The sequence below is a fragment of the Mesoplodon mirus genome (assembly GCF_964341445.2).
Source record: "Mesoplodon mirus genome assembly, chromosome: 3".
In the NCBI taxonomy this organism is placed as follows: Eukaryota; Metazoa; Chordata; class Mammalia; order Artiodactyla; family Ziphiidae; genus Mesoplodon; species Mesoplodon mirus.
Genome location: NC_138978.1, coordinates 46419014 through 46436423, shown reverse-complemented (window position 1 = coordinate 46436423; position 17410 = coordinate 46419014). Strand labels below are relative to the sequence as shown.

General features: G+C 39.5%; 1 protein-coding gene across 5 annotated transcripts in view; it reads right to left on the bottom strand.

Moving 5' to 3' along the window:
- OSBPL9 (oxysterol binding protein like 9) overlaps positions 1–17410 on the bottom strand; it is a gene marked incomplete at its 5' end in the record, with an annotated part of 169826 nt that overhangs the window by 50141 nt on the left and 102275 nt on the right. The window contains one exon of one of the 5 annotated variants that reach the window (XM_082613365.1): positions 11108–11310. The exons of 2 other annotated variants lie outside the window; for them this stretch is intronic. In XM_082613365.1, coding sequence (XP_082469491.1) covers positions 11108–11134 — 27 coding nt within the window. Of the gene's footprint in view, positions 1–10762; positions 10872–10978; positions 11059–11107; positions 11311–17410 lie in introns of those variants that run through there. 2 more of the 5 variants (XM_082613367.1, XM_082613366.1) reach the window with 2 other exon arrangements.

Below are 17410 nucleotides of genomic sequence, written 5' to 3'. Positions count from 1 at the left end.
TTTTGAAAATTCAAGAACTGGAGAGATACCAGAAGACTGGAAAAAAGCAAGTGTGGTACTGATCTTCCATAAAGGTAAGGAAAAGAGAGAATAGAAAGTTACTATGCTGTGCGTCTGACATCAATAATTAATTAAAGGAATTATAAGAGAAACATCTGTAGCTATACAGAGGAAAAGTAGGTACATGAGCAGCAAGTGGCAAGTTGAAAAATAAACAGATAAATAAACATTATGCCATACTTAATGGCTTTTCTGTTCCTTAGAAATTTATTAGCAAATTAAGTTTTTTGAGAAATGACACCATTTTCTCTCCTTACCAAATGACTCAAAAGTTGCTTTAATGATGAAAAAAGTATATTAAAGAAGCCAAAAATATTAGTAAGACCATCATTTTATGTGGGGTATACTAACATGTGATTTCCTTGGACTACTGAAAATTTGGAAACATTTATAATCTGCTGTCTCCGAGGTTTACTCACTTCAGCTAAAGGAAAACAGAATTTAGAGATATAGAGAAGTTCTGAGAGTAAGAATTTCCCCTATTTTTAATGCTAAAGAACACTCAACTACCAATTCATTTGGAGTAAAGATTAACAATTCAAAAACGTCTATAAAATTGAGCCTATTATTAAACGCTTTACTCCGATGTAACTTCAGGAAGGTATTTTCCATCTAAGTCAATGTCCTGATAATCTAAGGCTCCAAAATAGGGTCTCTATTATCAAAATGGTAGCTATAGCTATCTTATCAACAACTGTTTAGGTACCCCAAGAATGCCATAAAAGGTAAGGCCTTTCTCCATAGTTCTAAATGAACATTTCTAACACCATGGATTCATCACGGATGCACAGTATAGTAATTTTTTCCCAGAGTATTAGGTCCTCTGCTAGATATTTTATATTATTTCTTATTTCATTATTATAACATACATAGTAAGGTAAATAGATATTAACTCTATTTCATAAGTGCTTTCCCAAATCATCCAGCTGGGTTTTTTTTAATTGAGATTTCAACCCAGCCCTTTGATTTCAAATCCATTACACTTCTCTATTAAATCACAATGATATTTGAAAAGAATTCATGGCATAAGAGACTAAAATTTAATCTAAAAAATGCCTGAAGGAGCCTGGTATACCAAAAATGAACACCAGCTTTAAGGTCAGACTGATCTAGTTTTAAATCCTGAATCTGCAAGTCCCTAACCAATTACCTACATGATCTGGCCAAGTTACCTTCTCTACCTCCTTTTCCTTATGCAGGGATGGACACAATAATAAACCACTCAAAGTTGTTGGATAGACAAAATGAAAGAATATGCATAAAGTAACACAGTAGTGGGTGTTCTCCACAATGTGGAATTGAAAATAACCAGGATTCACCACTGTATCCAAGGCCCTAAACTAGTGCCTAACAGACAGAAAAGGTCCTCAGTGAATATTTGATGGATTAAAACCAAAATGAATTAACAACTAGGTAATACACAAAACATATGCAATTTTAATAGAGAAGTATAATCAAGAAAAGGATACAAGCGTAAGTTAAACTGTATTTAACATTCCTTTAAAAAAGGAATACAAGCAGTAAGCTGATGAACTCAAGAAAATAAATAGTAATAAAAAAGGTATGAAGAACAGACAAACAAGTGATAAAATACAGTCTTGCAAAACAGATCAAAAACAAAATTCCCTATAAGATGTTCAGAAAAGTATCAGGTATTATGCCTGAACCACAAAAGGTAAACTGTACTCAATTATTACCTTGGTACCAAAGAGTCAAACAATATAAAGAATGCCCCCTTTGTCCATAAAATAATCTGATTTTTGAAAATCCGTTAGTTCTTTGAAAAATAAAATTGTTTTTATCTTTAAATTTACAAAGAAAATAGCTTCTCTTAAGAAAAAACAACACAAAACAAATCTGAATTGCTCACATACTTGGGACAGAAAACAGCTGCCTTGTCAAACAGGAATCAGGTACAGACACCAGTGCCAAAATTCCTTAGCTTTATTATAACTCTTAGCACAACTGCTTACTCTTCATGATCTCTCTTCATCTAATACTGACAGTGTTAGGTAACCTTTTGACTTACAGAACAAAACACTAATATTGATTCCATAAAGTGATTTGGCTACTCAAACAACTGCACAGGAAAGGTTTGGGATTTGTACCATTTTCCTCTATTTAAATCACTGACAGCTTGTCTTTCCAAATGACTCTCCCAATTTATTCAGTAAAGTCATATGGAGCTTCCCTGGTGGTGCAGTGGTTAAGAATCCACCTGCCAAGGCAGGGGACATGGGTTCGAGCCCTGGTCTGGGAGGATACCACAAGCTGCGGAGCAACTAAGCCCGTGCATCACAACTACTGAGCCGGCACTCTACAGCCCGTGAGCCACACTACTGAGCCCACGTGCCACAACTACTGAAGCCAGCGCGCCTAGAGCCCGTGCTCCCCAACGAGAAGCCACCACAATGAGAAGCCCACGCACTGTAACAAAGTAGCCCCCACTCACCACAACTAGAGAAAGCCCCATGTGCAGCAACGAAGACCCAACACAGCCAAAAATAAATACATAATAAATAAATAAATAAATAATATTGAAGTCATACGAAAAGTTATTGCCAAAAGTAAATAAAACAAACAAAAACCTGAAGTTTGTAAACTGCGTGACTTTTACCCTAGTTTGTCTGGGATATCCCTAGTTATGTCTGTTGTATCAACAAAATTATTAGCAGTCTCCTTCACTCTCAAAGTGCCCCAGTTTGGACAATAAATTATATGTTCTCTATATAAAGGTTGTAACTAGCATTTTAGAGATATAAAAGTCTGGAAGGCATACAGGATTGCCTCGAGATTTCAGAATGCAGCAAATTACTTTTAAAAAAATCTAAAATGAAATATGAGTTTACAGCCTCTGAATGTAGAAAGCAAATTACAAACGTAAAATAAACACCAGAATTCAAGTCAATTAATACTGGTTGAGGGCTTACCTTATTCTAGATAAATAGAGACATGAACAATAAAGAAGTTACATTTCGAAAAGTTATTTTATTCACACACATGCACGGCACACACACACACCTGAAATACAACACATGAAACAAAACACATGAGATGCAGATGTTATTCCTAGGGAGTGTGATTGAGAAAGAGGGGCATTTAAGACAGGGACTCTTAATTTTTACTTTATACATTCATGATGTCTGATTTTTAAAAGTATCTATTTACTTAAATTCAAAAACTTTATGTAAAAAGTATTCAGAAACTGTGCAGGTTATAAATATGTTTCAAAAATTTTATAACTGTTTTAGCTTGCAAAATCATCAGCATTATTATTTTAAAATTATCTACCAAACCCTAAAATGACTTGAGAGAGTAAATTTGGCAACGCTGAAGCTGCTCAGATACACCTTTCCAAGCAAAATAAAATACAGCATAAAAAACTTATAACATTATTTACAGATAAAGTACAAACTAGCAAAAACAAAAAAACCCATGCACTTGAAAATTAGCAATCACTGCTATACTGGAATAAATGCTGAGAAGAAAAATGGCCAGTAAAACAAAGCAGAATACCTAATTTTCTTCCCACATCCTTCCTGCCAATTCCATGGTCATGAGTCAACATTCAAAAAAGCAAACTCATAAAAAACAAAAACACCTACTACATGACCCCCCCAACAAAGCACTGTTTGACCATGTGGTTTTGGCAATCAGCCAAAGCTTTTCTTTTTCACATACTGGTGGGTCAGGCTACTGACAGTATCTTTTTTAAAATTAAAAGTCTTGGGTTAAGTCATTCCAGGATCTTAAATAAGCTCTGAGCTGCTTACTAGAGGGGAGGCAAAAAATACATTCTTCCCCTTCCCAACCTCAGATTACTGCCTGTCATTCAGCTTCACAGCATTTTTTTTTAAACATCTTTACTGGAGTATAATTGCTTTACAATGGTGTGTTAGTTTCTGCTGTATAACAAAGTGAATCAGCTATACGTATACATATATCCCCATATCTCCTCCCTCTTGAGTCTCCCTCCCACCCTCCCTATCCCACCCCTCTAGATGGTCACAAAGCACAGAGCTGACCTCCCTGTGCCATGCAGCTGCTTCCCACTAGCTATTTATTTTACATTTGGTAGTGTATATATGTCAATGCTACTCTCTCACTTCATCCCAGCTTACCCTTCCCCCTCCCCGTGTCCTCAAGTCCATTCTCTACGTCTGCGTGTTTATTCCTGTCCTGCCACTAGGTTCACCAGGACTTTTTTTTTTTAAGATTCCACATATATGTGTTAGCATATGGTATTTGTTTTTCGCTTTCTTACTTCACTCTGTATGACAGACTCTAGGTCCATCCACCTCACTACAAATAACTCAATTTCGTTTCTTTTTATGGCTGAGTAATATTCCATTGTATATATGTGCCACATCTTCTTTATTCATTCATCTGTTGATGGACACTTAGGTTGCTTCCATGTCCTGGCTATTGCAAATAGTGCTGCAGTGAACACTGTGGTGCATGACTCTTCTTGAATTATGGTTTTCTCAGGGTATATGCCCAGTAGTGGGATTGCTGGGTCCTATGATAATTCTATTTTTAGTTTTTTAAGGAACCTCCATACTGTTCTCCATAGTGGCTAGATCAATTTACATTCCCACCAACAGTGCAAGAGGGTTTCCTTTTCTCCACATCTTCTCCAGCACTTATTGTTTGTAGATTGTTTGATGATGGCCATTCTGACCCGGTGTGAGGTGAGGTGACACCTCGTTGTGGTTTTGATTTACATTTCTCAATGATTAGTGATGTTGAGCATCCTTTCATGTGTTTGTTGGCAATCTGTATATCTTCTTTGGAGAAATGTCTGTTTAGGTCTTCAGCCCATTTTTGGATTGGGTTGTTTGTTTTTTTGATATTGAGCTGCACGAGCTGCCTGTATATTTTGGAGATTAATCCTGTTAGTTGCTTCATTTGCAAATATTTTCTCCCATTCTGAGGGTTGTCTTTTCGTCTTGTTTATGGCTTCCTTTGCTGTGCAAAAGCTTTTAAGTTTCATTAGGTCCCATTTGTTAATTTTTGTTCTTATTTCCATTTTTCTAGGAGGTGGGTCAAAGCTTCACAGCATTTTGAACAGCAAAAACTCTCACTGTTTTCAAGGGTCCACCAAAAATGGAAGTTTTAGAAAGTTTTATGCAAATCTGCTCTACATATAATGAGGGAAAAAATCACATTAAACACATGAATTCTTAAGCTGAATGTTTTAATAGTTCAAGTTTTGAAATAACTGCAGAATTCTCATACTCATTCATAATACTTGAAAATTTGATTACGAAATGTTTTCACAAACAAAACCTAATATATTCCTCTAACAAAACTGGATCTCGGGCTTCCCTGGTGGCGCAGTGGTTGAGAGTCTGCCTGCCAACGCAGGGGACATAGGTTCGTGCCCCGGTCCGGGAGGATCCCACATGCCGCGGAGCGGCTGGGCCCGTGAGCCATGGCCGCTGAGCCTGCGCGTCCGGAGCCTGTGCTCCGCAACGAGAGAGGCCACGGCAGGGAGAGGCCCGCGTACTGCAAAAAAAAAAAAAAAAAAAAAAAAAAAAAAAAAAAAAAAACAACTGGATCTCTCTACGTAGGAAAATATAACAAACTGAAAATGAAACACCCAAGGGAAGTTAAATGATAAGCTAATCAGGCCAACAGACAATCAGTACTAAATGGCTTATTTCTCACACAAAACAACCAATCAGAATAGAACAAAAACAACAACCCTGAATTGGAAAGAACAGATTCTGTAACTGGTTTGGCATTTATCCCTTAAAAATCATATATGCTGAAGCAGTTTTTGTATATCTAATTTTAGCTGCCAGTGAACATCAAACAGAAGGAAACAGGTTGTTTTTGCTAAGGCTGTTAAAAGTACAGTACAAAATTACCCTGATTTATCCTGATTACGCTAATTGTTGTCAGAAATCTATCAAAATAGTCTAAAATATGATTAGACTATATGCCCCACAGGACAGGACTCTTTTTGTTCTCTACTGTATCCCCCAGGCTAGTGTTTGGTTTCTAGCAAATGCTCAGTAAAATTTTTGTAAATGAATGAAGAAATTCTGAAATGTACCTACCTGTTAGGATTTAAACATAAAAAAACAATCAAATAAGTTCTTGCAAATTATAAACCAGAGTGCTCAGGAAAAAAATCATAAATAACATTTAATTATTCTTAATGATTTATTACAAGTATGGATGCTGAAAATTTTTAAGGCTAATTGAAAGTTTTTAAGAAAAGAGGAATTGAACAGGAGGAAAGACACTGTACCACCCAGGCAGTACAAGAAGCAAGACCAGCTGAGCAACTGAAACAAACTTCTAGAAACTCATTCTCTCCCGCCAAGTCTCATGAGCAGTTTTATACATACTACTCTGGGCTTAGAATTCAGTGTTACAGTAATGGTTTATTCCCTGGGTGTTTTTTATGACTACGACAACATTGTGCTGGATGCTTTGGACATGCCAAGATGAAGCAGATACAGATCGCACCCTAAGTTTCAAATGTGTAGCAGGAGATAAAAATCTGTCTACAAATAACTGATTCATGCATGGTAGATTAAGTGTTATGAGAAAGATACTAAGAGATTCAAAGGAGAAAGTTAAGGGGATGAAAAAAGCTTCACAGAGGTAGCATTTTGGAGTGTAGGATTCTGACAGAGACGGGGAGGGGAAAATTATTAACAGCAGTGGGCAAGGGCAGGAAACATCATAATCAGATGGGATTTTTGAACTCTTTAACCAAGTGACTAGAGAAATGAGGGCAGGGTTAAGGAAACTAACAAGGGATGCTGAGGTACCCAAGAATTAGGAACAGCAGGAAGCCTTCACCACTCCCAAGCCTGAAGGAACAAGGAGTGAAACAATGTAAATCCAAGTAGGCTCAAAGGACACTCTACTTGTAGCCACTGCTACAAATGCATGGAAGCAGAGAAAGAGCAAGAGGAATAAATACACCAAAGCTTCTCTCTTTTCTTCCTTCTATCTTCCATCCTCCCATTGGCTAAACCCTACAAGAAGCCAGAGGATAAAGAACTCCAGATGACACAGGCTGTAAAGGTCAGCCTCCTGAAGCAGGGAGTAGAGAGGGGCATAGAATGAATCTGCAGGAAAATGGAGAATAACCAGAAAAGCCATCTTCCCAGACTCAGGAACCAGTATATAAGCACAAAGAGAGACTGGAAAGCACAAGGAATCCAAATAAGGAATGATATTCTCTTGGAGAAGTATGTAAGATGCTATTTTTCAGATCTGGGTACTGAATCTGAAAGGAAACCAAAATTAGTGCCTGAACTGGAAAAATTACTGGGACTTGGAGAGTGAGGTGAGCAGTGAATGAATAGCAGCATCAGAGTAGCGCTCCAGTTCTCTCTAGAGCTAATAAAAGAGCAAGAATCATAGGCTGTAGTCCTAGTTATTCTAATCTCTAACTGTGTGACCTTGGCCAAGTCACTTGTCTTCTCTGAAACTGTTTTCTCCATTATAAAAATAGGTAGAAGCCAAATTAAAACTTTAAGATCCCTTCCAGTTCTAAGATTCTGTGAAGCCAGTATATCCAGGTAAATAACCATATATTCACCATGTGAGTAAATACCTCACCATACTGGAAAAACCTGGGGTCCACTTACTTTCTAAAAAAATTAATTTCATTTAAATAAAGACAATAAGAACTTACAGGTTGTAACTGCAGCCAGGTCCTCCACCGTAGGACAACAAATGTTAAAACACAAGCAAAAATTTAGTGTAACCTTGAAACTGAATGAGGAAGACTAATGCAAACAGATTTAAAAACATGCTCTGGAATGCAGAGAATGCAAAGCAACAACCGAGTAAGCAGAATAACTTGGTTGAAGTGGCACATTTCAGAAAAAACAAAATTAGCTGCTCAAGTCAATATAGCAAAGAAGCAAAGTTCTTAAAGGTGTTTCCAGAAATAAATGAACTCCAGTGTGGAAAGGGCTACACGTATCTCCCCCGTCCCACAACACACACAGAGCAACCATTACCTTTCCTTCGTAACACAAATATCCATTGAACATCTGTTATGTGCCAGGTACCATCAATGCCTTCAAAGGGCATCTTTAAGGACAATACAGATAATAGCAATTATAGTTAATCATTACCTAACCTTCTGGAATGAGATCAGATTTCACCCCTTCTAAGCAGTCTCCCTGACGTCTCTAGCCAGCTTTTTCCTATGATACTAACTAATACAGAACCAATTTGCGCTGGTACTGCTGCTAGTATTCTTTCAACTATATCAGAGGTCATGTAGGTTGGGGGAGGAGTTTGCCTGGAAATCTGCTCACCATCTGTAACATTATTTCTAAACATTTTCTCCAGTCCTGTCTCTCAGGTGTGACAGCAACCAGGGAGCTTGGTGACTTAGCAAACATTTCTAACTCACAGGGATAAACCCAGCTCCAGTACAGTGAGCCAAAGGTTGCACACTTAGGACATGATTAAGCCACATATTCTGATCATTTAATGAGGATCCACTAAGCACCCACAATGTGCCAAGCACTGGACTAGGGGCAAAGGCCCTGGGAATAAAGGAGGTTAGAGTCTAATCCAAGAATCAGATATGTGCACAGAAGTTTATAGTACAGAGTATGAACAAAGTGCTGCAGTAGCACGTGAAGGACAATAGTAATTCTAACTTGCTCTGCCTGAAGGAAGGAAGACATCAAAGAAAAAGTCACATGCAAACTGTATGTCAAAGGAAGAAGTGGAGATTTATCACTTGATTGAACGCTAAGCAATTATAATTCTAATCAAGAGGGAAAGGCTGTGACTGGACCAAGAGCTATGAGAGGCTATGCCATGTTCCAAATGGTTAACAGCTCACAGTGCTAGAGTAGATGCCTTGGGTAGGCCGCCTGCAGCTGAGTCCACACTCAAGAATGATAAATTAGGACCAGGTTCTGAAGGGCCTTAAAGAACATTCCCAGCATCTGGGCTTTGGCAAGGGGGAGCCAAAACAGACTTTTAAGCACAGCAGTAACTTAGTGGGATCTGACTGTGGATAAAGAGTATGGGTAGAGGGAGTCTAGAGACAGGGAGACTAGTTAGGTTTTGCAAAAGTCTAGGTGAGATGATGAGGGCCTGAATTAAAGCATTATCAGGTGGAAAAAAGAGGCCAAATCCAAGAGACATTACTAAGGCAAATTTAACAGGACCTGGTGACCGGACATGGAAAATATGGGAGATGGAAAATGGCTTTAAATGACTAATTGCCTGTGTGTGGTGGAACTACAATTAATTAAAATACTTCGGGAGAGGTACTTGGCTTAAACACATTTTCAGCCTAAGCACTATTCTTTCAAACATAATATTTGTTTAAACCTTTACTGGAAAATCTTCCTAAATATAATTTTAGGCCAAGTACATTATAGTACACATAAAAACTGTCTTTTTCTATAGAATCCCCATAAACATCAGTTCTTACTCAACACTATAAAGTTTAGATACTGATAGAACTCAATATATCCTAAGGGACATCTCAGAATTTCCTTTTCAGAATAAAAGCCTGATATCTTTTTTCTCAAGCAATAGACTGCAAACTATGCAAATACCTGATTCTCCAATCAGCAGAATATGGTTGTATCACAATGCTCTTTACTGGCTGAACCAAACTTATCAACTGGGGAGGGTTCAGTGGTTAGATTATTACTGAATCCAATCTTTCCACACTAAAGGGGGAAAAAAAAAACCCCAACTAGGACTTTGGAAACATCAAAATGGATGTGACCAACAGTCACTGCAGCCTAATATTTACTGAAGGGCACTTCAAGTAAAATGTCATCTCTGTCAAAACCAAACTCAGGACACTTTGAAAACAGATCCAGCTTCTCTGTTTTCTAATTCCCCATTTAAGTTCTCCAGACTAAAAGTCTGATTTTTAGTGGTTTTTATCTTCCCTGGGCTAGGAAAGGTAATAGGTATTTAATTTAAGTTGCTGGCGTACACAAAAAGTGAAAAATATTTTAATTTTAAGTAAATGAGAGATGTTAACACTATTCATTAAAGAGCTTCATCACAAACTCAGTTCAATAAAGGCAATGTTCTGAGAGATGACTCACAGTGGATGAGAATTTCCAACTTAAAGCTCACTACAAAAACTCTTAAAACTGCAACTACTATTTCAAGATCTCTCCCACCTTCTCCACTCAAAACTAGGAGAAATAATTACTTGATTTCTTTTTGATTTCCTGAACACAGATAAAAGTAAACGGTTTAATCAACAAGCAAAGCCAAATGTTAACTTCAAATTAGCAAAAATTAGTTATCTTGATCAATACATCTCTCGCTCTTTCATAACAAAAATACTTGTGTAGTAGGAATGCAGCGAAAAATTCATGATTCAAACATACTTCCTGGTCTACTGCTTATATTCAATATTCCATAACCAAGCTTACTGAGAACCTAAACCCTTCCCTGCAGTTTTTACGAGAACCCCCTACAACTATTCCGAAGTTTTCACTATTTTTGCACAAGCTACCCAAAAAGCATAAACCACCTGCCTCCCCCCTCTCCACACTCACACTCACAAATAATAGCACCCATAATTATTACACACAAAAATACTGGGCCAGACAAGAACGCAGAGCCAAAACTGAAACAACAGAAAATGTTTGGCCCGCAACTGGAAATTCTATTAATGGGCAACTGGTCAAACTTAGGCTTTCACATTAAGAGAAAGTTTAACTCTTACGTTTAGTATCTTGAGACAGCTTTCGAAAGGAAAACAGAGTTCCACGAAAATGAATCGACAAAGGGGAAGCGATTCTCTCCAGACTGGTTTGGTGGCGAATGACTTCTCAGTAGTACAGAATTAGGCCCCTAGCCTCTGCCTCCAACCATCCCGGCGGAGGAAGTGAGGAGAGTCCCAGAGAAGAGAGGGCTCGGGCGGCCACGTCGTCCTACTCACCCCAAGGCGCGGCGGGAAGGAGGCAGGGAGAGAACGACATTCGCGCCCACGGCCCGGGCAGGCAGCAGGGTCCCTGGGGACTCAGGGGTGGGAGCCGGCCCCTCTCCCAGACCCTCCGGGTCTACTCACTCCGCAAGCAGCCGTCAAGAAAGCCATTCGCCAAGGCCCCCGCCCTCTGTGCCTCCAGGGGAGGGAGCCGAGGGCTGCTTCCGGGCACCCCCTCTTCTCCTCCCTCCGCCGGATCACCGGGCTGACGCGCAGTCGGTCCGGTCAGCTTCAGCCGGTCCCCCGGGACAGCCCCTCTTCCCCAACTCCTGCCCCAGGCCTAGGGGCCGCCCCGATTGGCTGGCCCTGCAGCCTCCTGGCAAAGAGGCCCCTGGCGATTGGCCATGGGTCACCTGCTGAAAAGGAGGTGAGTGGCCGACGATTGGCAGTTAGGCCAATTTTGGGGCGGAGAGGCAGGAGGGGCCGCCCGCAGCGGGCGAGCATCCGGAGAGCCCGGCTCCCCTGCCGCCTCCTCGCTGAGCCCAGGGCTCATCTCGGGGCCCGGGCCTGCTCCCACGCCCGGACCTGTGCCTCGGGACACGCGGCCGCCCCGGCACGCCAACGCAGCCCGCAGGAAAGGAAGCTCGTGGCTTGAGGGAGCTCAGCTAGGCTTCGAGGCTTCGGGGCTTCGGCCCCGGAGATTCCCATAGGGTGGCGACTGGGGAAGGACCCGGTCACAGACGTAAACGTGCTGCACCTACACCCACCCGCTGCTAGCTCGACATCCAATATTTTGGCAGCTGTGCAGCCAAGTTTCATCTGGATAACTGCTCTTGCCTACTTCCGAAAAGTTGTGTTTGTGTCACGAGGCGGGGGAGGAGGAGATACTATATCAATAAAAGCAGGGGTACCTGTTTTATTTTATTAATCCAGGGAAACACTGGGCTTGCTGTTGTGACACAGCTCCATAAGGAATGTAGGTGGCTTGTGAAGATGGCTTCAGGAATCCAAATGGCATAACTTCAAATTAGATGGAAAGTTCGGACTTTGAGGACCTCAGCAGAGAACCATCCAAAATGCAGGAAATCACAGACATAAATAAATGACTGACTTACTGACCTGGAGGACAATTACCTTCTGCTTTTACTATTTTTTCCTTATGGTTATTTATATACCTGTAATTCTACTAAACTAAGCATCTAATTAATTTTTGTAGCTCTACTGGTAGCCCCTACAACTAGCATATTGTACACTGCACATAAGGCTCAATAGATGCTTGCTGCGCTGTGTTAAAGATCCCTTAAGTTTTGTTTTATGCAATTTTTTTCAAAACGTCCAATACCAAATGCACTCTCTTCTTCCCGCACCCCCTTCCTCAAAAGCCAGGTCCTCTTCCAGTCCTCCCTGTATCAGTAAATGAAAACCACTACCATCCACTCGATATGCGAACCATAAACCTGGCAGTCCTTGACACTTTCTTCATTCCACATTCAATCCATCACCACGTTCTGCCATTTTTACCTCCTGAATACAATCTCAGTTCTACCTCTCTCCATCACCACCACTCAATTACAGGTCCCAGCCTCTTGCAACAATCTCCTTAGTGAAGTAGTCCTGCTTCTTAAAGCTCCTCCAATTCACCCTCAACACTATGGCCACAGTAGTTGCTTTCCAAAACCAAAGTCATGACTCCCATCTCACCCCACCCAGCCCCATTAAAGAACTTCAACTGCCTTCCATTGTGTTTAGGATACAACTCAGCATTCAGCAATGGTGTGCAAGGTTTAGCCCTACCTGCCCCTCGCTCCATCTTAACAACTTCCACTCCCTCATTTTCTGCACTCCACACAATGGCCTTTTTCATGTTTCTTCAATTTGCCTTGGACCTTCTAACCTCAGGGCCTTGGCACACGGCCCCTGTGGTTACTTTGTCTTTTACACTGTCCCCTTGAAACTAATCCCCCCCTTCACTTTTTTAAAAATATTTATTTATTTGGTTGTGCCGGGTCTTAGTTGCAGCAGGTGGGTTCCTTAGTTGCGGCATGTGAACTCTTTGTTGCGGCATGTGGGATCTAGTTCCCTGAACAGGGATCGAACCGGGGCCCTAGGCATTGGGAGCTTGGAGTCTTAACCACTACACCACCAGGGAAATCCCAATCCCCACCCTTCACTTAATTTACTTCTACTCATCATCATTTCCTCGCTGCCTATGTGAATTCTTCCTATTTTATGCTCTCATAGCCCATGCAACGCTCCTTTATAAAACTTATTACAGCTCCAGTTAGTCCCCTACATACGAACGAGTTCCGTTCCGAGAACGTGTTTTCAAGTCCAATTTGTTCGTAAGTCCAACAAAGTTGGCCTAGGTACCCAAATAACACAATCTGCTATATAGCACTGTACTGTAATAGGTTTATAATATTTTTCACACAAATAATACATAAAAACAAACAAAAAATAAAGAAAACATTTTTAATCTTACAGTACAGTAACTTGAAAAGTACAGTAGTACAGTACAACAGCTGGCATACAGGGGCTGGCATCGAGTGAACAGGCGAGAAGAGTTACTGACTGGAGGAGGGAGAGGAGCTGGGAGATGGTAGAGCTGAAGGATCATCAGCAATAGGAGACAGCGGGCAAACTGCGATTTCACTCACGACTGATGTTGATGGAATGCACGTTTGCAACTTTGAAAGTTTGCAACTTGAAGGTTTTCTATCTGTCTGCATACTTCTTTAATGTTTTATGTTCACCACTAGACTGTAAGATGTAAAGAGGCAAGAAACTATCTGATTTTGTTCATCAAAGCCTCAATTTAGCCAAATGCCTGGCACATATTAGGTGCTCAATAATGGATTTCCTACGGTAACAGAGTCTGAAAATAAACATCAATTCTATGATAAGCATCAATTAAACTATAAGCAGTGATAGAGAAAAATACATTAATTTTGCCAGATGGACAAGGTCAATGTCTAAGAACCTCCACTAGCACCCTTTATATTTTTCCTTTAATATCTGCTTTTCTAGCAGTTAATTTTGTGCCAGAGCAGCTCAGAGGGCTTAATTCAATATTGGCTGATCAAACAGTTCTCCACGCCAAGGGGCAAAAAAGCCTACACCTCTAATTCTGTCTATATATTGTACTAATTGACTCTGTAAGAGACATAATACTAATTTATGTAATTCCTGCTTACCAGTTCTTTCATGAGATTTTCATGTGTTCTTTCTCACTCCACAACAAGACAGAAAGACCCATAGGGTCATCAAGGACTTTGTATTTAACAGTACACACTGGGACTTCCCTGGTGGCACAGTGGTTAAGAATCCACCTGCCAATGCAGGCGACACGGTTCGAACACAGGTTCGATCCCTGGTCCAGGAAGATCCCACATGCTGTGGAGCAACTGAGCCCCGTGTGCCACAACTACTGAACCCGCGCTCTAGAGCCCACGAGCCACAATTACTGAGTCCATGTGCCACAACTACTGCAGCCCGCATGCCTAGAGCCTGTGCTCCGCAGCAAAGTAAAGCCACCGCAATGAGAAGCCCACACACCACAACAAAGAGTAGCCCCCGCTCGCTGCAGCTAGAGAAAGCCCACACACAGCAACAAAGACCCAATGCAGCCAAAAAATAAATAAATTTATTTTTAAAAAAAACACAGTACATACCAAAATATCAGATTTTTTTTAAAGTGTCCTCCAAATCTTCCATCATCATCATCATCATCATCATCATCATCATCACGGGTCAGTAGCTTCAAAATCTAAGGCACTATCATTTTTGACAGTGTAGTGTAAATAGTTAAGTCCTAGTAAAAATTTAGTGGAACCAGTTATAATTAGGGTTTCTTTTGATAGATTTAAGTGTTAAGACTGGTATAATGGCAATAGAGAATATGACTTATGACAGCCTCTTAAAAATATAGCTACAGTCCAGAGTCTACCTTTTCACAGTTTCATATTAGAGATAACTGTGTTACAGACATATAATTCTCATTTTCCTAATCCTAGTGTAAAGTTAGTGCGCACAAAAGATGTAGCATTTAAAATGAAAAGTAATTAAACAATACAAGGCAACATACCCATTTTATCCCAAGAAACTATAGGACTTCTAAGCAAATTTGTGTTGAAAAAAACTCAAATTTATGTTTAAAAACACTCAAGTGTTTTTAAAGAAATCTACAAGTTGTTTTAGAAGAAAATTAAGTGACCAATGCCTTAAAGTCATATATGCCAACTGATTTCCAACCCATGTATCAAAGGGGTCTCTAATACTTATCTTCAAACTACATAACTAAAGCTACTAAGCGATTAAATTAAATTGATACTTAATTTTTTTTGTTGTTCAAGAAAAGAATGGAATATAGTGATTAAGAAGCACAAAAAACATCATTGGGGACTTCCCTGGTGGTGCAGTGGTTAGGAATCCGCCTGCCAAAGCAGGGGACATGGGTTCGAGCCCTGGTCTGGGAAGATCCTACATGCTGTGGAGCAACTAAGCCCGTGCTCTACAACTACTGAGCCTGTGCTCTAGAGCCCACAAGCCATAAATACGGAGCCCACGTGCCACAACTACTGAAGCCTGCACGCCTAGAGCCCGTGCTCTGCAACGAGAGAAGCCACCTCAATGAGAAGCCCGTGCACCACCATGAAGAGTAGTCTCCACTCACCGTGTGCAGCAACGAAGACACAACACAGCCAAAAATAAAACAAAATAAATAAATTTATTCTTAAAAAATCATCATGTTGTATACTTTAAACTTATACAGTGATCTATGTCAAATTATCCACAATAAACCTGGAGGAAAAGATTGAAAAACAAATACAAAACAAGAAAAACTTAAAAATAAAAAAACACACCTCCAAATTTCCCTCTTGCTGCATCTCACAAAAAATGTATAAAACACAATCTGAGAAAAATCAAAACACTAAGGTTCAGGGTTAGTGTGGATCTTTAAAAATGACAGGAAGTCTATTGACTAAAAAATAGGCCAACTTTACCTATAGCTATTAAGATGAAAAGAGCATTTTAACTATACAGAATTTATGTACTACTTTCAAAAATATTATTTCTGCTAGAGAGTCCAGTAATGTTTACCTATAAATCACATTCTACTCTGATGTCATTTTAGAGACAGATGACAAATACTTTTGATTACAACAGATGAAAAGAAGAAGCAAAAATAGGGGGGAAAAACGCATAGTTTCCCTAGGAATTTGCCTAGCAACTTAGGCCAAATGATTAGAGCAGACAACATTAAAAGACAACTCTTGGAAGCAGGATATGTAGCTCCACTATTTTGTCTGACCAGTATCCAGAAGTCTCAAAATTAAAGTCAGCCAATAAATTTTCACATAGAAAATTTAGCCAGATGGAATAAATATACCATTTGGCATACAGTAGAAGCAGTCCCTAACTTGTGATCAGGACCACCATGTTCCAGAAGTTTCTATATAAATTATTTGCAATTCTTAATGCATTATGAAACAAACAAACAAAAAATATTTGGTTCAAGGTTAGGAATGAATACCCTCTACACAACCCCACAATGATTATGATAGTATACTGCTTATTCATCACTGTATCTTTAGCATCTCCTCACACAGAGACTGGCATGTATTAACTGCTTAATAAATGTCTAATGAATGAATGAAATGCCAGGTACTACACTACAAATATAGCAGTATACACAGCTAAAAAGGTTGAAAATGGGTAGTCTAACAAGGAGAACAGAGAAAGCAGAGGGGCAGAAGGCTAATGTTTTTCTATTATAAGCCTTTTAGTACCATCCAATTTTTAAATTATATGAGAAAGGTGCTATTGCCCTAATTTTTACAGTTAAATTCTGCATTGGTCATTTAACTTTCTTCTGAAACAACTTACAGGTTTCATTAAAACCACGTGAGTTGCCAAAACTGGTTAGAAGTACAGAGCTCGTTGCCACAAGATGGATAAAACGGCTTTGTATTGTGTGATTACTCTTCATTTTAAATGCTCCAGCTTTTAGGCACACTAACTTTACATTAGGATTAGGATGTTAACAAACTGGAACTCTATGTTTTTCTCTAAAGAAGGGGTGTAGGAAAGACTATTGCTTTTATTTTATATACTTCTACATAGCTAACTTTTTTTTTTGGAAGCATGATTTACTTATGACATTACTGTCGTTTTTTAAAAATTCAATTCCCATGATTTTTATTTTCTTCTTTATACTAGGCTGAGCTCCATAAAGACAAGGACAATATGTCATTTATTCACAATTATATCCCCTACAACTAGTATAGTGCATGGAACACATAAGTGTCTGATAAATATTTACCAAATAAATAACTTTTCTGTATTCTCTATATGTTCTGAATTGAGCATGCACTATTTTTTTTTAAGTTTTAAACTTTATTTTTATAAAGAGAAGGCAGGAAAATATAAGTTCTAAAAGATTTCCAT